The sequence below is a fragment of the Buteo buteo genome, chromosome 1 (assembly GCF_964188355.1).
Source record: "Buteo buteo chromosome 1, bButBut1.hap1.1, whole genome shotgun sequence".
In the NCBI taxonomy this organism is placed as follows: domain Eukaryota; kingdom Metazoa; phylum Chordata; class Aves; order Accipitriformes; family Accipitridae; genus Buteo; species Buteo buteo.
In genome coordinates, this window is record NC_134171.1 from 47,409,451 (window position 1) to 47,432,005 (window position 22,555).

Consider the following 22,555-nt stretch of genomic DNA (forward strand, 5'->3'; position numbering starts at 1 on the left):
AGCAAGTAGTTTTACATCTGTCCTTTCTAAAAACGCAGTGAATGTTTCTGATTGTAATGTGAATTTGAAAACGATCTGCCAGAGAAATGGGCTTAGGATTCATCATCCCACATGACATTACTGTTGGAGGCTACATACCAGTATTAGTTTTTCTAACGTGAGTGCTTATAACAGTGATAAAGAACTGTCTTGAGGAGGTCCCTTCAGCTTCTGAACAACATAATGTATAAAATGGCATAAGAATGCAGAGAATCTAATGTCACCACATTACTCAACAAACCATGGTGTAGTATAACCATTCTTTAAATCTAGTGGCATCTTACCGTTTAATGTGCCCTTAATATTCAACTCTGACCAATGAACATGCAGGTGAGCCACAAAATAGCCTTTTTAAAAGGGAACAGGAGAAGGTAAGAATAGAAAAAAGTTAGCCAAGGACTACTAGGTGAGAAGAACCTGAAAACAGAATTACAAGGATGGAATTCAAGAACTGGCAGTCAAAAAACCCAACTTCTGTATAATGGTCCTTCTTCTCAGAAAACTAACTGATATACCACTATTTGCAAATGATTTTTTTCCCAGTTCATAAACTGTTATATTATTATTATTACTGCTACAGCCATAAAAGGGCATAGGACTTGAGAAGGCTGTATCGTGGAGTAAATTGCTCACAAGCAGCGGATTTGGGTTTATCAACAACAAACAAACAAACAAACAAACAAAAAAATCTAAGCTCAACAGAGGACAGGAACTTGAGTATTTATCAAAAGCAGTCTCCAAAGAAGAAGGGACTGCATCCAAGATTCTTGCTTGCTTGGTGCCCAACTATCCATTTTGCATGTGTGGAATGAATCTGTGGTAGCAGATTGCCCTTCATGCTCAGATGGGTTTTTTTCTCCTTAGATGATTCTTTAAAAAAAGAGAGAAAACTTTCCATAGGAACTGTTTCACAACATGCAATTAATCTCACATTGCTTATCAGCACACGCTTGCAATTCTATTAATACATACTGTAATAATTTCATTCTCATATAAACAATTTTCTTTCTGTCCCAAAAGCTCATTTCTAAATTTAAGCTTATACTTACACTTGCTGCAGGTGAATATTTCTTTCCTCGTTTACTCTTCTAATACTAATTCAGCATTTCAGTGAGATACATCTAGCAAACAGCATGCAGATAAAAAGTACCACACCATACCTCTGTCGCTATCATATAAATATGCAAACTTGGTCCACTGATAGTATTCGATCAAGCTAAGAAGAGCTCCCTTGAGGTCAGGTCTCATCTGAATGACAAAGGGATGTGTTCCATCTGTTGGGAAGCTGGGAGTTATGAAGGAGACATGAAGAGTCCCACAGAACGATGTTATGGTATTTACAGACTTCTTGTCATAGAATCCAAAAATAGCAAAGACTCCTCTTGAAAACTGGGAGCAGACTAGGAAGAAGAAAGAAAAACAATTAGGTGGCAGAATTTAAAAAATAAATAAATATTGAAAACTCTATCATGTATATATTCATGAGAAATAATGAAAATGTCTGATCACATAAATACCAGGAGAAAACAGTAATACTCTGCTATAGAGATTACTATTTGTTAGTACTATTAATCAGTAATATAAAGCTTCCGCTAGAAACAGCAACAAAAAAATCAGAGATGTGGTTCACATTCCTAGACAATTAGTTTAGAAATAAAACTCATCAAGCTATTCTTAAATTCAGTTTATACTGTAAAGAATAGTGATGCAAACATCAATGACAGCTGTAATTTATAAAATGAGTCATTATGACCACACATAGTATTATGGGAAAAGATTATTTTTTGTCCTGTTAAAAAAATAAATTGGCCCTGAGGTCAAGACTCACTGAGCTTTTTGCAAAATACCCGAAATAACTTTCCATTTGGGGAAATATAAAGCCCAAACTAGAAGCAAATCTATTAACAGCAGAAAAGTAAGAAGTTGATTTGCTTTAAAAGCCTTCCGTTTTAAGGCGTTATTTTAATTCCTGCTTTGCAGGACTCAGCAAAAGCTGGTCCTTCTAGATGACACTTGCGGTCATGCTGCAGAAAGAATAACCTCATAGGTGTAAATAACATGCTGATTATTCACTTTTTATCACTGGAGACAATTCAAGCCAGTTGATGAATGCTACTGACCAGCTGCTGTAAAAGAGCTAGTTCTTCTGGGTTATTCCCTTCTTCGACACTGCAGACTATACCAGTGCCTAAGTTCTAAAACCAGCATACAGTAAGGAAATGTTCATCTCTGATTAATTCTCATTTATCACTTATGCATTCTTTGGTTTGCACACAGTCACCTTGAACAAGAGAGATCCTTCTAGATAAAACATCTAGTCAGCCTCATTGCAATCCCTGCTACACCTGACCTGCTTACAGATTGAAATCACAGTGTAATTGAAACTAATTTTGCCCAGCTATTTAGTGCACTAATCCTTTAATATAATTCACATAAGGGCAAAAATAGGTTGACTTATTTTTAAAATTTCTCAGATTTTAATTAACATTAATACAATATTTTCTCTTTTAAAGTTATCGTATCTGTAATTTAAAAAAAACAAATATCATCCCTTTATGCTTGTTATTATTCATTGCTATTCTCTTTTCATGGCTTTGCCTATCTATCTTTGCTACCACAGTCATCTCTCATACCCTAATTATTTCTATACTCCAGTTAAAAGCAACTAAACAGTATGCATGAAATTCTGAGTCTACCAGTTTCAAAAGCTATCACCTGTTAACTTTAATTAGGACAGAATTTCACCTTAGGTGAGAGAATACAAGTGATTAAAAAACTTGATGAGTAATGCCCCTTTGCAAAAGGATGCTGCAGGTTTTCCAGGGCTAGGATAACAAGATGCTCAGACCTCTTCCGTTCCAACTGCAAATCATTATGTAAAGTTCCAATATTTATCTCAAGTGTATTAAGGGTACAACACTGCTCATGTTGAACAAAGGCTTCTGAAAAAGGCTGTGAATTATCTGAACAGCACTTCTGTTTAAGTTACTGGAACTCCTTGTTCTATTCCATATCACTATGCTCTCACTGAGAGGAAACCAACTCACTACCTCCCCACACACTCATGAACAACTGCTTCCCATCGGCAGCAAAGGCTAGATACTTTCTGAACTTGCTACAATAAAGGCGTTAATGTCTCATAATCCACCTTCAAAAATGCATGTTAAAATAAAGCACCAGTTTACACTTGGATCCCTGGATGACAATTCTGCAAAAGATTGTTACTGGCACACTACTGTGATCTTCTGTATTAAAGCATTTTAATGCTGCATATAAGGTGACAGAGACAACAGCAGTGTCATTGCAGGATCGCTGAAAAATAAAAAAGTTTTATGCCAGTATTGCTGACTCCTAGGATGCTATCACATCTCCTGTCACACTTACTGCTTTTCTTCAATTGCCAGTCAATGATTTTAGGCATAGATGAAATAATGCTGCCCACAACAGCCAACAACCAGGGCCAGCTGCCTGCACCAGAAAATTTGAAAACCATAGGTGGTGCATTCTCAGAAGCACCACCGTCATCCCTCATAGAGAAAAGCCTGGGTCTTCGGAGCACTGTACTCCAGTCTCTGTCTCGGTTCCTCCCCCATCCTTCCCTCCCCTTCCTGACACTGGAGAGATCTGGACCTGCCAGGCCTCAGCTAAACATCTTTGGGGTAATGAAGTTCAATCTGCCTGTGCTGTCGGGAAGTTTTAGTTGAGGCTCTGTCCTGGCTCCTGAACTCATGCAACTAAATAGATCTCAACTTCCATTTAAAAAAACACTACACTTGGAAAAAGAAGAAAAAAAATCCCCCCAAAATCATCACAATTATTTGTGATGGCAAATAAAAACAGCCCAGATTACTTATGCTAGGCTTCAAACATGAACTGGGATTATTTAAAAGTGGGAATGTACTGGGTCTGGCTGGCTTGGCATTCACTTTCCACACAGCAGCCCGTATGGTGCTGTGTTTTGGATTTGTGGCCAAAGCAGCGCTGCTAACACACCAGTGTTCTCTTTTTCCCTCCACCCATTCCAGTGAGTAAGCCAGGGTGGGCAAGAAGTTAGGAGGGGACACAGGCAGACCAGTTGACCCAAATCAAAGGGATATTACATGCCATGTAACATCATGATCAGCCGTAAAACTGTGGTGGAGGATGAAGAGGGTGGGGGACTCTGTCTTACAAGGTGACTGTTGCTTGGAGACAGGGTGGGCATTGGTCTGCTTGTGGGAAGGGGTGAGTGATTGCCTTTGCATCACCTGTTTTTTGTCTTTCCTTCGCTTATTAAACTGTCTTTATCTTGACCCACAAGTTTTCTCATTCTTGCTCTTCCTATTCTCTCCTCTGTCCACTGAGGGCAGGGGGGACTGAGTGCGTGGCTGTGTGGGTGCCTGTCTGCTACCTGGGGTCAACCCAAGACAGGGTAAAAGGTGTTATTCCACCTTCCACCCAGTGCTTGAACGGGTGTAGGAGTTCTGAACCCCTTCAGTGATACAAACATGCATCCAGTACTCTCTCTTCAGAAGACAACTGTTCTTTCAAACTGAATGTCCGTCCTCCCTGACATGGCACAAACTCATACCACCTCTCTTCACTTAATGCCTGCTGATCAAACCAGTTCTCTTGGATTAACGGCTCTCCATTCAGTAATCTTTACACCTGGTAAATCATCAGTCCTTACATGTATGTGTCTTCTTCTGGGGAAGGTGGGTAAAACTGGAATTTTGATCTTCTCTCCTACACAAAGTGAGAGACAAGTAAAAAGCACTACCTCTAGCTGGGTAAGTCAAGTCACTGCAGTTCTAGCTACTTACAGGAATTGCATCTTAAAAGCTGAATTCCACATACATGCGTACACAATCCCAACAAATACTATGATAAAAGCAAAAGCATTTTTTATTTTTAAAAGTATTATGAAACCTGCCACAAAGATATAAACTCTCATTTAATTCAACCAGAGCCCCCTGGATGTGAGATAAAAACTCTTTCTAACACAATCTTGAAAGTAAGGGCATAACACACATTAAAAATACTACACTATGTGGATCAGCCAGAAAATCAGGATCAACTTTAATCTAGGTAAAAATACATTTTCATCAGCAGTGATCAGTGTCACAGTTGTACACTGAAGAACCTCAGTGCTATGCTTTTGTGTGTGAAATTCCTCTAAAGGTAAGTGGGAGGGCACCTATGTCATGTAATAAAAACTTGCTAAATATAAACATTTAGACTTTGTCTTGAGACAAATGCATGCAATTGTTCTGAGGCATTCGGTCTCTCAGAAGCAGGAGAGAAAAGAAGGGATGGTATTTCCAAATAGATAATGGTGATCCAGTGGGTAATGCAGAAAGTGTAATTGGTTTTGGCAGGATTCCCACCTTAGACTAAGTCTACAGTCATGTTGTTATTGCTGGGAGACATTAGTTTTATAATGGTGAATCACAAGCTGTTCACAGTTATTAGATTAAAAAAATTATGACTATTAGGACTCATAAACCATTGAAACATGAAAGATCTATTTTATTAAAGACATTAGAAGCGACTGCCAGGATTAATTTCTTTCAAGCTCTTCTACATGACTTGTTTTTCTTTGGGTTTGTTGTCCTTTCTAGAAATAGTCAATGGCCTACTTAGCAACAAGAGGGCAAGAATATAGTAAGCCCACTTTGTGATCACTTTCCTAGAGAGACTTGCCTAGAATGGCAAATACCTGGGAATTCCAAGAAATGGTAAATAACTAAAGGTACCTGAGAAACAACGCCCAGAAGGTTTTGTTATAGTTAAGAATTAAGTATTTTATATTTGACTTCTCCTTGTTCTTCTACTTACATAGCCAGGCAAAAACCTAGTTTGCCCTTGTGTTCCAGAACACCGAAAATGTGTCCTAGTCTTTTCTTCCAAAAGCGAGGGCCCAGATTTGTTCAACAATAAAATTAGGCTTAAGCCTGCAATGAGAAAGAGGTGCCTTGTCAAAGGAGGACCAAAACTACTTGCTCAATTATTGACTCTTCCATTGTAACTACATCTGTTTCTTCTTAGACCTCCTTTTTACCATGATGCACTCATACCTTTCTCTCTTTCACACTTTCTCCATTTCACTGTCTTGTTTTGTCAATGAACTCCATAGGCAGGATAACCTGATATTTAGCCCTGTGGCCATAACCAGTTCTCCAGAAACAAAGAAATATAGCAACATGCATTCTTTGCCTCTCATCATATAGAAAATATTTCTGTGAGGCATATCATCTTATACCTAAGACTCAAAAAGTACCAACTTATGAGTACATTTGAAAACTCAAAATATAAAAATATTACAAATACACTTAGCATTACACAATGAAGTGATGCCAGTTTAGGAATGATATTCATTTCCATGAATGAAGAACTGAATCTTTAGAGGTATAAAATCACTAAGAAATCGTTGCATTTGAATACATATGCTTAGAAACTGTTCCTGATCAACTCTTCCTAAGCCAAGATTTCCTTTCCAAAGGGAAAGTAACGAACCTAATCATTGTTTACGTTCAGGGACAATTAAATTGGAAAAAGAAGGTTAGCAAAATGCTCATTTAAGTTACTGAAACAAATGTCTAATAGTATCTGCATATAGGTAAGTTTCCAAAAAAGTGTTATTATGACTCGTAACATTCTTCTAACTCTTCCAAGTATTTCTATATTTTTATTTATAGGAGAGTTTTGATACTTGGTTACTGTCCAAAGATGAAAATTTAAAATGACTGAGAAAGTATTTGCCAATAAGTGCTAATATTTTAAATGCTGTCTAGTATTTATGTGGCTTTTTATGTTATTTTATTACACTAACTTGCTAACAAAACTGTTTTAATGTTAACATAAGGAAATAAGTCCTCAGTGCATACTATTTCATCACACCCAATAGAATAATCATTCTCTTACTTCTAAGAGAAAGAAAATACAGCACAAGTGTAAATAAAGAATCAAGCACTGCCTCTGCAAAAGAGGACCAAACCACAAAGGAAAAGCTCGTTGGTCTGAAAAGTTGATAGATGAGTCGGAAGTAGCCAGGAAAAAGACATGGAAACCAAATGCCCAGTTGGTAATTTCAGCTTCCGAAAGGCGACATTAAGAACAAGCAGACAGTAGAAAGGAACCACAAACAATAGATGGAAGAAAAGTAGCAAAAAAATAAGCAAGAACCACAGCTGCCAAAAGAATTTACATATGATTGAAACTGCATCAGAAAATCATTATGAAAATAAAAACCAGTATGGATTGTTTCCAAAGCCATTAAGAAAATTGCAACATAGCAGAAAGCATATTGTATACGCTTTTATAGACTAAAGAATTTTTTTGTAGTAACGTTATATATAATCGGCATGGTCCGTTTTACCCATTCAGATTATACTACTACATTCTAGATGTGAGGCGTAAACTTCTCTTCAGGAAGAGTGAATAAGGCATAAGGAATCACGCAAGTGCGTCCAAGTGTTACTTAGAACCATGAAGGAGCATGTGTTTAAACAGCACAACTTGAGATGAAGTTACTTTTTCTAGGCCCATGGTAAGCTAACTAAAATTGTGAAAAAACAGCTCCCCAAGGATCAAAGAAGAGCGTAAGAACTGACGGATAAGACAACAGACTAAAGCTTCATGCTAGGACTCAATAAAACATGGATAAAATATGGACACAGAAACCAAACAAAGGCTGGCATTTTAAAATCACAAGATATCCTTTATCAAAGCTACGAGGCAAATCAATGCCAATTAAAACATCAATGGGAATCAGAACTAAAGTATATGCTATACTGGATAATAAAACACACTGAATTACATGAAAAAGACCTTCCTTTTTGTCTCTTTTTGCAATTTTTAATTCCAGTGCCAATAAATGTGGATTTTTATCTTATTTTGAGCATTTAAGAAAATCTGAATGCCTGGAATTATAGCCATTCAATACTGATCTAAACTGTGTATTTTCCTCTTTGCAGATTCTGCATATATATATCGTGATAAAGAAACAGACCTCACTGGGAATGATAAGCATAGAATATTGAGCTCACATACAAAAACAAAGAATGAAGAGGACCTCATAAATACTTCAGTGATGAGTTCCTCACCTGTACATCCAGCATAAAAACACAAAACACAACTTAGAGCAACAGCCAGGCAGTTTGCAAACAAACAATCCCTAACAGAAAGTGGGCCTCAGTTTTGCACAGAGACAAGGTACAGAAATTCTCACAGCCTCAGAGAGGGAAGAAAGCAGAATTTGAATCCCGAGGCTGGAATGTCTCTAGAGGACAATTACGGTGGAGCGGGTACAAAGGATGTTTTTTCACCTTTTCTGGCAGGAATGTGGTCTTCAGTTATTGCTATGACCTGAACTGTTTGTTCACAGATTATGCGACTGAATGGAACTTTCCACACCATGTTATTAGCAAAAGTGGCTTTGATCACTGTGCAAAATTAGAGTCAAAACCTGGGTTGCTGCAGTACGAAACAAGCTCAAAGAACAGAGGAGAGGCAGATTAATCTATTTCAACCAGTCAATCATACTTCCCACTGAGGAAAGAACTTTGTGCCAATATGGGATATTTTAAGGAACTACAAAAAAGCCTTCAAGAAGTTAGTGGCCATCTGTTAGGAAAGTACATGATGATATGGCACAGCTTCTCTATATGCTAATACTGCAATAATGAAGGTGGTAAATAAACATCATGTTCAGATTGAAACAACAGGTCAGAAAAACAGTTTGTTTCAATGACAGTTGCATTCAATTACATATTGCTTGGCTGTGTACTGTAAGCATTTGAAAATCTTTTTCATTGCTAGGACAATTACCATGATGCAAATGAAATCACTGCCAACACTGCTGAAAGAATCATATTAAAACAATTATGCTTTTACAAATAAAACAAGATTCCTGTAATAAAATTAAAATGCAATGCAAGTCTTCTCATGAAAAAAAATTGCCCATATTCCACACAATTCTTACACAGCTCTTCCCAGAACTGTTAGGATCCTAGTGTATTTGTCTAAATCCCCATTACTGCCAGCTGAAGGAGATAAAATGCTTCCTGAACCACCCAGTGGCCTGGCAACTCTGTTAAATAACAGAAATATAACTTTATCTCATCTCCAAAAAAACCATTGTCTCCAAAATCAGGACATTCTTCAGGAAGCTTCTCTCCCCTGCCTCTCTTCTTCCTCTCCTCCCTCCACCCCAAATAAAAATTATGCTATTTCCACTAATTACATAAAATTTCACTCATTTATTTCCTTCAAATATAAGAACTCACCTTGCAAATCTGCCTCTTTGGCTTTCTGACTGTGTTTGTACCTTTCCCAACAATTACAGCCTTGCAGTAACACAAAATTGTGAGTGTCCAACAAACTATTACCTCTTAGATGTAGAAGCAGGTAATCAAATCTAAGAAGACACTACTGGCTTTTCAGAGCGACGCTGCAAGTCATGAAGAAGTCAGCTCTTTCAGGACCAGGCTCTTAGTTTGTGCAATCAGCATAATTCTACTGAATTTAACAATGCCAATATAATTTATCCCAAATAAAACTGTGGCTCTCCATTTTTAGCATGACCATTTTCACAGACTTTTCAAACCAGAAATGTTATATACAACAGAATGCTCAGCATCAACTCTTCCCCTTAATCAGCACTGCCGGAAGCCTCCCTTTTCTACATGTCATTAAATTATTCATCTTCCAGTTCTCAAGAAACCATCATTGCGTAGAACTGTGTATTTGAAAACTTGTAAAAGAATTTGGAAAGAGATAAAATTAACTTGGTAGGTACAACTACTTTTTGTTAAAATGTGGGCAGACTGGTATTCAATTTATGAAACTTCTTTTTCTTTTCTTGAGCTAGAAGGGCCAACAATCACTCCTGAACCGATTGTCTAACACTGCCTGAGAAGACCCTACACCACCTAAAAGGAAACACGGTTTCAGCACCAAGTTTCTGTGTTAGAAGGATAGGGATAGCTATAAGAAAAGACTCTGAGGCTGACTCAAAAATACTAAAAAAAAATTGGAATAAATCTTAAGGAAACTGATGTAAGGAATAAAGAGGATTTCCTGAGGCAGAGAAGGTACAGCAGAAAATATTTACGTGATCTGTTACTCTCAGAAGACTTCATATTACACTTTTAAAGGAACAAACTGTTATTTTCCAACTGGTCATTTGTGACCTGCCATACACATTATTCTGAGAAAGCCAGATGTTTAGTCCTAGCCATTTATTGCTTACATATCTCTCTCTGAAATGATGCAAGTGGGAGTCTACTTCATTGACCCAACACCGTCCAGCCTACACGTTGCCGCTTCAGCACAGCTAGCACTGTTACATGCAGCTGTACTGCAACAACCTATCATACCTATCCTAAGGTCTCAATCCCTCCAGATGGCTGAACCTGATTTTAAAATAAATCATCCAACTAAAAATTTAGGCAGAAATGTGCCTCTGCAGAGAGGAATATCTCACACAAACTAATGATTAAATGTAACAATAAGCAAGACAAGATCTCCATTTCCTACACTGTCTCGGGTCTAACAGCTTCTACCCCTCATAGGAAAAATGATGGGCCTCTTCCACCTGTAACAACTTCCACCCAGCATTGATCCAACCTAAACCACTGACCCACAGCAAAGGGTGGCTTATACTTACATGTGATTTTTTGGTGTCTTTTTAGACTGCACTTCCAGACATAGTCTGATTTCCTGTAACATCTTACAGTTTTATGACAGTCATTGGGATATCAGCTGTTAACCTAATTGCCAGGCTTTATTTGTATTTACAAATGATCGAATACTGTTACGGATGCACAATTAACCAAATCCAACAGGTGTTAAAACTCAGATTTATTCTTCAGCACAAGTTAGTTAGAAGTCTGGTAACATTTTATAAAACCACAGGCTCAATGATGTAAAGAGAATTAATACTACACGGCTGACTTAAGAATCCCCAAGATTACACCCCTGTCGAATCTGACCTGTGGTCATTTAATTCTATTGGCTAGGAGGGTCACCTTGGTGTACCTGGCGCATCTCAGTTGGCCAGTTCAAATTTCAACCTGCAGCCTCCAGGGTTTCCTTCCTCTTCTCCCTTCCTGGAGAAGTTTCGTTTCCTGCCAGCAGGATGGGGGGGCAGGATGTACTGCCACAAATACTTACATCATACACCTTCCTATCTGCATGCCCTATTTTTTCAATGACTGTAGAAGTAACAGAAACATTATTTATTTGTGAAGTATTCAAATACTATTCAATAAACATTATTAGTAATACAAATCAGAAAAGCAGTAAAATCCTCTTAATTAGGACACCCTAGTGAACAGCTTATTGTCCTCATTATATGACTTTTTTAATTAAGAGAAGAAGTTATTAAAAAATAAAACGGCATGGAAAGCTTTAAAATGATAAAGTAAAATGAGCACTCATTGCAAGCACAGGAAGAAAATTTATATTCCTTGCCTCTCCTTTGTTAGCTCCTTTAATCTTTAACAACTTGGTGCATTTCAAAATCTACTTCTCCTTTCTATCAAACTTCAGAAAAAAGTTTTTAGTATAGTGTCCTTTCAGAAAACTGCAGGTTCAGGGAGCAGCTTCAGTTTAAAGCAGCCGATGTTAAGCCCCCTAGAAATAGATTACTGCCATTAGAAAAAAAAAATTACCACCTGCAATGCACATCAAAAGGCCAGACTAAGGATCTGGTCTGAATGCCTCAGCCACTTGAGAGGCCTATTCATAGCATACACTGGTGCTCTGGTCACTGATACTGTGCCTTTAACTATATGTATGTTAGCAAGCAGTGCACTGCCCTAGGAGCACATCTGTAGAATGGTAAGTTGGTATTGAAGACTGAATATATGGGTTTCAGGGGCTAACTCTGGTTTACTCTGGGCTAACTTCAGGTCATCCCCATGGACTAAGTGCTCACTAGCAGTTTGAGTGCATAGGTGGAACTCCAGAAACACATCTTCCAGTTGAGTTTAATTCAAAAAGAATGTGTTCCTTGTGCTCCTAAACCACTCCAAGCAGCAGAGTCAGGGTTGATTATGAAGTTTCCTTCAAAAAAAATAATTTCTTAATCCAACCTGAATCACTCAGGTGGAGGTAGCCATGTATTTTCAGCAGGTATGAAAATATACTTCCATTTGGACAGAAGTAAAATTTGATATGATGGCATACTACTAGAACTGGTTATGTCGGGCTGCGTAGATTTAGTGCCAATTGAGTATGTCAGGTTCTTTCACTGACAACATTCTAAAGAAGAGTTTACCCCAAGAACAAAAGTATTAAGCTTCAAGTCTTCTTTAAACTCCCTGTTCTTAACAGGTACTTAATTTTTCACACTCATATATGAACAGATTACACCAGCTCCCACGAAAAAAAAACCAAATAAAAAATCAGAAGATGTACTGTTTACTCTCTGTTTACCCATGTTGACATCTTGCACAGTCCTACCATTAGTGTCTGGTTTGGTGTTTTGTTTGAAGGCCTAATTGACAGAAATAATCCTAAATGCATCACTTCCCAAAGAAATACTACCTCTCTTCTTTCCTATTATTTTTAAAAACTCATGACTTTCAAACAAGTGTCATGATTTGGGTGTCTGTTTCATGAAGTCAACACCAGACACTGCCAAAATACAGTAAATCATGTTGTAGATCTTGTAGACTGATTTGTTATACTGACAAGTGGCTATTTAAAATTTCTAGCACAAGCCAGCTGAAGTGGCTGCCGTGCACTGCAGCGAGACTAGTCCAGTCTTGAATAATTAGACTTCAGAGCTATAAAACACAACCGAGCTCCTACAGTTTAAAAAATTACTGTACCTCAGCTCACTAACATCCTCTGTTACTTCTGGCAAACCAAACTGGTTTTATTTGTAGACTGAAAATATTTCTTGCCTCCTCATAGAAATATCAGAATGATAAAGTTTTGAATGACACGGGCATAATTCTTTCATTGATAAAGACCACAAATTTCATAACTAAGAAACAACAGCTGGATCAACTGCTGAAGTTCAAGTTAAACAGCTAAGACTTTTTGCTCTATCCTAATATCAAAGGGGAGAATATGCTTTCTAGTGTTTCCCCTACTTGAAATTCACTAGCTATTTCGAATTTTGGATAATATGGTTTAATGGGTTGTATGCTTGCTTGTTTTGGTATTTTTCCATAGTTAGATCAGGAAACAACATTTAGATTATTCCAAATGACGATTATTAAAAATATTATCTCTATTAGCTACACTTACTGTATTTAACTGAAATGCTACCTATCTTACGATAACTTTGTTCAGGGTAATCTAGTATCTCAGTCTGCCCAGAGTAATCAGTTTTTGCACATACAGCATTCTAACACGTACAGCATCAGGCTTTTAAAATAGCTTCTATAAATACACCTGATCAGCATGTAATACAACAAAATACAGCATTTTGTAGCAGATGGCATGCAAAGCAGTGAAGTGAAGGGCATGCCTAGATCTCAGCTGTGGCATGCCACCTAGTTTGTTCCATAACACTTATTTAACCATATGGCTCATCCTAGGTGGCAAGCCACCACTAAAGCACAGGTGTGTATTCTTTCACTTGAATTCATGACCCATGCAACAAAGCTGAAATCAGCTCTTCTAATCACATATTTAATGTCAGTTCCAATGTATAAATTTACTTAGGTTTACTACAAGAAACAAACAGAAATTCTGCATAATACCTGTGTATGACAAAATACTTAATTACACTGAGTACTGTTTGAAAACATTTCCCTTTGGAGAACAAGGCCTGATCTGAAACTCACTGTCAGTAATATAAACCACAGAACAAGGACAATGCATTTAAAAGGACAAATTTACAGTGTCTGACCAACAGTAAATGAGTTCTCCAGCTTCCTCTGAAACAAAGTCATCAGTATGGAATCAAAATCTCATTTATTCTGGCTCACTTGTCAGTGAGGCAAACCTGAAAATTTCAGCTCACAGGTTTTCCCCAGTCTTGGCTGTTCCGAGGTTCTTATTTCAGAACTGTTCTGCCTGTGAACTAGATCCTCACCACTAACGCAGTCTTTCTCCCTTGCTTTCCACCTGGCTAGAAGCAATGTTTCACAAAGTCCTCTGAGCTTACTAGGCTTCGTCCCCTGAAGGACCACAAATCTACAGAAAGGCTTCTGTATTTCAGACAAACACTGCCAATTTGTTACAGTATCACATGTACCCTCTAATGCTTTATAAATCAGAAAAGGCTCAAACACATAAAGACTTTTGCTGCTCTCTATATTAAGGCACACTAAAAATGTTGTAGATCATCTAGCTGAATCTATTACATAAACCAGTATTGGGATTTTTTTTCCCCAAGCTCTTTCACCTTTTCATCAAGCATCCTTTCTTGGAGATACTGTGAAATGCCTTGCTCTGAAAACTAGAAGTGCCTCAGTTCATCCTCTCTGAAACACGGAAAACAGACAAAGCCCATTTCAGAATTTTCCTGAGCAGAGGTGGCATTTCAGTACCTGAAATTATCATTGGAAATATTTGCAAGAACCACCATTTTATTATGCAAACATATGAAATACAGTAACAGCTTAATCTTATTCTCATTTGACTCATTGGAAGTTTTGCTACTTACTGAAACACGAAGCAGATCAAACACAAGAAGCTTAATAATCCAAGCTCACTCACCATTGTGCAAATAGCACTTGATTAATTCAAGGTACCATTGCAAGATAAAGAATGGCTCTGTGCAGGAAAAAGTGAAGCCTCACTCTTCACAGGGAGAGAAAAAACTTTTCTACCACAGAAACTCTGGGAACAATCCACTGTGCCTCAGTGTGCCAGTGCTGGTCAAAGAGCTACAGGATGGGGCCCTGTGCCTAACACACCAGGAGCCTGCAGGGCTCGAGTCCCCACGTAACTCGTCACCTTGCAGACACCCAAGTAAATCCCACTGAAAATTTGGTTCTCCCATCAGCCCACTGAAACCAATGATTCTATACAGCCATGAGTTTACAGCATCAGGCAGAACAATTCTGTGTATAGATATACTTGGTTTTTAAAGAATCCAGAACAAAGCTGCATTTTTATAGTCTTTAGCTTTACTAAGTTATTTTATGTAACAGCAAGAGTAAATTTGTTTAGACATGATAAATAACAGGAGATAATGTACATTTTGCTGCTATTTTCTGTCAAATAAATGTTAGTCAAATACCTCATCAACCCTTACTATGGAGACAGACTGCCAGAATGGTAGAGAAGTTTTGAACCTTTGTAAGACACTTTAACCACATGTCTTGATCAATTTATATGCAGATCCCTCCCCTCAGCAGAACTTTTTCGCACCGTTAGCCCATATTGTTGAACTGAATCCAGTACAAAAGGAGTGAATATAGAACTGTTCCCTTTTAATTTCAATGGTGATAAAAATGCAAATCAAATAAAAGGGTTTTTTTATAGCAGCCTGCAGGTTTTATATGTAGCTGGCAAATCATAAAAAGATGCTTATTTACAGGTTTAAAAAGAAAATTCAAGAATTACAGACAAAAAAATATAGTTATGTAAAATGATTGTAAATGTAAATATAAATCATATAGTATCTTGAAAGCTGATGTAAAAAAGAACAAGGGGAAGAAAAAAAAAAGGAAGAAAACCAAAGGCTGCCGGAAGTCAGAAATTAGGCACAACCTCTCCTCCTTTGCTGCTTAATACAGTATCCTGAGGCTTGAAGTCACTACCTTATAGTATCTTAAAAGTCATGTTAAGTAGATAACTGTGCCAAGAACAATTGTGGACAATTATGCTATCCTAACATAAAAATCACGTTTGTTTTCATGACTATGAAATCTGCATGCAATGCATAAGATGTATGTATGCTTTGTATACTCAAAAGACAATTCAAAAATATTTTCGAAGGGACTACTTTTTATTTGTTTTGAATTACTTAGGTAAATATGGTGTACATTAAAATACTGCAGATGTATTGTTCATTATATAGTTGCTAATTTCAAAGGAGGTATGCATTTATTGTGCTTAAAAATATAAAATATTTTATATTGCTTTTGTTACTAGTTTAAAAAGGTAGAATGTGTTATAAAATATGCTAGTTAGGGACTTAACCTAAAATTAATGAATTATTTGCCATAAGTAGGCCCAATTACTTGAACTTTCATAGAAAAAAAGTATTGTATGTCACACAACAATGCCAAAATAGATTAATAAGCCTCAGTGTAAAATAAAAGTTCAGAACAATATGGAGCAGGGATACAACATAAAAGGTTAAGCAACACTGTTGACGGCAAAAGGTTTAAGGAGCTTCAAACAAATATGGGAGATAAATGACTTTTTTAATGTAAATGTAACTATTCACAGCTTGCTTTGACAAATTCAAATGATAACCATGAAAGTCAAATTTTGAGCAAGCACGTGCTAAGTACCTTAGGCAAAGGACATCTGAAACATTGTTTATCTTTTATGTAAAAATGCGACTTGGCCTGTGTTTATCACACATACTCCATTAAAAAGCTTACTCTGTCTCAGATTCATTTTGGGGGATACCAACTCAGGCTGTGAAACTGCATTAAAATGATGATTTAAAGAATGATTTATTCAAAGAATGGTGTAATGGTTAATTTTCTTTTGCTTTCAGCTTCTTTGTTTGCCCTTTTTAATTTTTTCTGTCTATTATCACCTTTGGAGCGCTGCAGGAAGTGTTGAGTTGTAAGCTGTCCATATGGCCAGCTTTTCGATTGGATTCAGAAAAACTTCCTACCAGTTTTATACAAAATCACAGGCAGTAGAGATGACTAAGATTGCAAAAATCTTATCATCTAAGTCACTCTCCTTCCAGGGCAGGACCATGTCTTTGACCCAGTGGCATCTCCTATTACACAATTTCACCAGTCATGAAGGAGTCTCACATCCACTATGGGAGCTAAGCAATGAAAGCTGTAACATTAAATGACATAAAGTACATTAAAATTCTCTTTAGGCACTAACATGTAGAAATGAAGGGGGTTTACATCACCAGAGCATGCCTTCGTTGGGAGGTTTTAGAATGTACATTAACTTTATGACTTTAGCTAAGCCATCCTAATTTTTGTTGGGTATGTCTGCGTAGACAATCTCAGAGTTTCAATCACTGCAAAAGGAAAGTCTTTTAACCTACACATTATCATTATGGATGCTAAGCTGCAGTTACTGCACAGTAATAGCAACACCTTTTATGGGGTGGGTTTTTATGTTTAAGCCCTCGGTAACATTTCATAGAGAGGTATTTGGAAAAAAAAAAAAATCCTCCTTCCAGTACCTTAAAATAATGGTTATCTTTGAAAGAAAAAAAAAAACATATCTAAGAACTTGTATTTATAGAGTTATTACCACCATAAATTGTACCAGAATTAATGACACTCTTTTGATTATGACAGTGTAACTCACCTGTGGACAATCTTATTCTGGAATACTCCTTAAGAAATAAAGCCTTCACTATGAGTAAAAAAATTTTAGCTGAAATACTAGACTTGCTTTCAAAGGCTGTAATAAAGGCCAAACAGTCATAATATTAATTAGTGGACTAAAAGTTAAATCAATACAGCATAGTGTAGATCAAAGAAGACTTGTGCCCTAATGTTCTCACAGCAGACTGTACAAACTTCTGTTTTTTTATTTGTACAGTACCATTAGACGTACCTTGTACTTATCTCATTCCGCAGTATGAGGATGTTTATGACAAGAGTGACTGAGCTAACAGAACTTTCTGTAAGTAAAGAAGAAGCCAGAAAAGAAAGGCAAAACCATTAATTGCAAATGGAAAGAGGGAGGCAGATGAAAAAAGAAAGAAAGAAAAAAAAAAGAATAATTTCTGTGAAAGGTAAAGGCAAAACCAAGAAAGAAAAACTGCAAAATCATCACTAGAGAAGTGTACTTTATCCAGTTAAAGGACTTCACTGCACATTCCTTGCTGTTTTCTCATGCCAAAGAGCTTAACCATTGAAGGTACCCCTTTTCTCTTTCTGTACTATAGCTAGAAAGAATGCTGTGTCACTGCTGACAAGCTGCTGTTCTCAGAGGTGTTCTTCAACTGAAAGTCCTACATACACTCCTTTTCTGTCTCACTTTAATATGGCAGGACCTCAACCACTTCCAGTTTCAGCACCAAAAGTTGCCCAGCCCTACAATTCTTTGCCCCTTGAATGGTTAAGCTCCTTGGCAACTGGCATTTGTAATTACCTGAAACTGTGCAGAACTTGTACTATTTGATAATGATACCAAGCACAAGGAAGTAGTGTCTTTGCTTTACAATACAGGAGAAGACTAGTCTGCGTCACGATGTCAGCATCATCCAGATGAGTCACACTAGCAGATTAAGTAGGGCACTGTCCTGGTTTCAGCTGGAATAAATTATCTTCCTAGTAGCTGGTATGGGGCTATGTTTTGGATTTGTGCTGAAAACAGTGTTGATAACACAGGGATGTTTTCGTTACCGCTGAGCAGTGCTTACACAGAGCCGAGGCCTTTTCTGCTTCTCCCCCCACCCCACCAGCGAGGAGGCTGAGGGGGCACAAGAAGTTGGGAGGGGACACAGCTGGGACAGCTGACCCCAACTGACCCAAGGGATGTCCCAGACCATATGACGTCATGCTCAGCAGATAAAACTGGGGGAAGAAGGAGGAAGGGGGGGATGTTCAGAGTGATGGCGTTTGTCTTCCCAAGTAAGGGTTACACGTGACGGAGCCCTGCTTTCCTGGAGATGGCTGAACACCTGCCTGCCCATGGGAAGTGGTGGATGAATTCCTTGTTTTGCTTTGCTTGTGTGTGTGGCTTTTGCTTTACCTGTTAAACTGTCTTTATCTCAGCCCATGAGTTTTCTCACTTTTACCCTTCTGATTCTCTCCGCCATCCCACCCAGGGGGGAGTGAGCGAGCGGCTGCGTGGGGCTTAGTTGCCAGCTGGAGTTAAACCATGACATGCACCCACATCAGAGAGTAGGGCAATGAAAGTACAAGAGCAAAATGCTTTTTTAGATTTTTAAGCAGCAGTAAAACCAACAGTGGGACTAACACCTTAGAAATCATTAAAATTAACAGAAGTCCTTCTAGGGGTGACTCTTCCAACAGAAGAAATTAAAGACTTTCCTTTGTGTTCAAAGGCCTGGAATATCTACCATTGGAAAATCAATTCTATTTACAAATGTAATGACAGTAGTGAACCACCATTACTATAATTAACTATATAATCTTTAGTGGAGAACCATCTTCTATGTACAGCACATTTCAGTCTCATTTTATAAAAATGGAGGCATTGTTGAGTGGTTTAGCTGAGTGGTTTCAGTGAAGAAAAATAAATCATACATGTACTGTGAATAGAATTAAAATCCAAAAGAGCAAGTATTTCAGGAAAGCCTATCTACAGGTGATCAGATCCCTTGTAACAAGTTCACATAAGGTACTAAATGCTCAATCCAAATACTGGCAGGTCAGTCAGAGGAGTAAAGCAATCTTTTTCAACAGTCCTTTGGGAAAACAGGGCTTGCAGTGAATTTGGTGTTTTCTGGTATATTGTCTACACTAAAAAAAAAAAAAAAAAAAGTATTAAATACTTAAAGGACCTACGGAAGATGAAGTCATTGTGAATGACAGTCTAGTGCATGGCAGTCTCAGAAAGGAACCCATCAAAGTCCTTTAAATCCCAACTCGCAAGTTGTGAGTTGGCAGTGTATGCCAGCTTTTACCAAATCACAGCAAAATGTAGATCACTTTGGAGCAAGCTAACGACAAAAAGAGGCCATTAGGTCAGAAGCAAGCAGCGTGAATGAGGAAAGCAGCTAAGAGCATCAACCCTTTTAAGTAGCATGAGAAATGCTAAACTCCCTGTCAAGATTTTTACTTACGTTAGCAAAAATTTGCAATGAATCTATGAAAAACACAAACTAGGGAAAACGAAAAGGGGAGCAATGACTAGTCTTGAATAGTGTTCTCAACTGAGTTTTCCAAAATGTAAAGACTATCACCCTTTAATCCAAAGTAACATATTACAATGACAGTAAGGAAATAGTATCAAATGCTACCTCACAAGAAGGACTTGGGGCACCACACTTATAGACAGAAACTCCAGTGATACATACAATGAGAAAACTAGCACCAATGCAGCAATACTATACTCAGATCAAAAAAAGAAATATCCATTGCTTCACTGTCCGACACTCTATTAGTATGCACATGGCAGCACTGCAACATTTCTACTGATCATCTTCTTGGCAAACCACTAGCTTCTTCAGTGCCAAGACTTTAGTACATGATCTTAGAGATACAAATGTATGACCTTAAAGTGAAATATATTCTGGAGAGAAATTCCTGTCCAAGTTGTTCAGTCACTCCATTTTCTAAACGGACCAAATAAAAAGAGAAGAAAGCTATGGAGATGTGTACTTGGTATTACAAAATACCTGCTGGGATCTGAAAATAAATTAGCAGAAAAACAGAATAAATGAGACTTGAGGCAAACAACCCTTTGAAGAGAATAATGAAATGATAAATAAAAACAACACATTTCCAGGCTAACCAGGTACTTCACATATAAGAAAAGGATTGAGAGCAGAGGCTGAACTAATGGGGAGAAGATGAAGAGAATCTCAAGGAAAATCTGTCCAAATATTCTGGAAGATAGGGGCAACCGATCTGTTTAAACCTAGAGGAAATCAATGACCATTGATTAAGATAGCCGATTAAAGTAATTTAACAGGTGCACCTTCTGCTCCTCTTTCACATGTCACCATCACAGGGTGAAATTCTGACCATTGGGTCAAGATTATTTGGAATATATTCTTAGCTTTAGGAGAGAAGTTTAGCAATTAAAGCACCTATTACTGATGCAATATCCAGGAATACAGATTTGAGACATTAATTCAAGCCCAATTACAAATAGTAATACTAAGAGGATAAGATTGGTCTCTTCTGTTTTACAGCCTGCTGTCTTTAGTGATCCTTGTGAAACTTTTCAATTAGCTTCTTTTTAGAAAAGAGGAAGTAAAAATTAATTTCCCTAACACAAAATTATTATTGGTGTAGGTTTAACATCGGGTTTGTTGAGTCTAAAAATGGAACTTGAATTAGCAGGAAAAGACAGCTTGAATTTGTATTCTCCCATTTTAGCCCATCATTTCTTTATAGATTGCTAAGTATTTCTTTTCCTCTGTCTCTCTACACACAGGAACCTACTAGCCTTCACATCACCATCATATCTGAATAAATTAATTTCATTTTAATCTAATCATTAGATAGTGTATCACATCAGGATCATCCTGGAAACATGAATCTCATATGAGCCCTGACTCATTACACTCCTCTTTACACAACCAGTCATTCTCTGGAAGTAATATTTCGAAGTACTGCTGATCAAATGAGTCCCATTTTTGTATAATAAATGTCTCGTGATCACTACGCTGTCAAACTAGTTTTCAAGCTGTTCTCCATATGCAGAGGATGCAAAACTTTGTTTTTAATAACAAGTACACTATAATCTTAACTATGTGTGTTCTAATGTATACCAAGAGCAAGTATTTAAGACAAAATACTGCCTTTCCCCCCCCTGCAATTAGAGAGACTACAGTAGAATTTCTAGTAGTCTTAAACTGATTAGACCACCAGAGATTTGATCTGAATTAATATTACAGAAGAACGGTAATAGATGCTGCAAAAATCAGTGCCTTTAAACAATTATATCTTCAATGGCAACAGAAACAGAATTTCTGCTTTCTGAGAATTTTGTTCAGATACTGGAAGCGGGACAACTGGAACAATTGGATAAGATTAAGAGACCCCTCTAAATAATGCCTTCATCTTGTTTAACCAATGCTCTCCATTTACAAATAAATTTAAGGGATAAAAATATTTGAAATCCAATGTCATAAATCCAGTTCTATTTATACATTATTTAATTATTTTTATTTTTAGGAATTCTTTTATTTTTCATTAAGTATCCATTAATTTTATTAATATAATTGGAATTGGTGACATACTACATAGTTTCTGCTGTCAGATGTCTCAGGTAAGTTAGTTATTTCTGACCTTCAGGGACATGGAAACAAGAAGGAAGTAATAGCTTGGTCAATCAGTCAAGGACAAAAGGGAATAATAGTTCCCATCCACAAACTGCAATGAAAAAAAGAGGCAAAGCACCCTGGGTGGAAAGCCCAGTTCTGTAACACTCACTGTTTTCAATATGCATAACACTGGATTCACGCCAGTTGCTCATTGGTCAAGATGCATTTTAGCTTTGCTTCTGCTTACCATCTAACAGTTACTGTATTTTTACGTTTCTGGACATTTAAGACCATCTCAGTTTGATAAAAGCCTACATGCTACTAGCCAAAGAATATTCTGTTTCCCCCAAGACTAGATGCACATAATTTAATCAAACTTCCTGTAATAAACACCAGTAATACAAAAAAGCAACAAATAGCAGGAAGAATCAGTGCACTATTTAGTGAAGCAATCCCCACAGCCTCTTTTGGAGCAAGCATAATCTGGCACCTGAATCAACAAAT

General features: G+C 37.4%; 1 protein-coding gene across 2 annotated transcripts in view; it reads right to left on the reverse strand.

The window, feature by feature from the left end:
• The window catches only part of GRIA2 (glutamate ionotropic receptor AMPA type subunit 2), a 95,272-nt gene that overhangs the window by 51,664 nt on the left and 21,053 nt on the right, over window positions 1-22,555 (reverse strand). For both annotated transcript variants that reach the window (XM_075024350.1, XM_075023491.1), the window contains exon 3: window positions 1,200-1,439. In XM_075024350.1, the coding sequence (XP_074880451.1) occupies window positions 1,200-1,439 (240 nt within the window). The remainder of the gene's footprint in view (window positions 1-1,199; window positions 1,440-22,555) is intronic.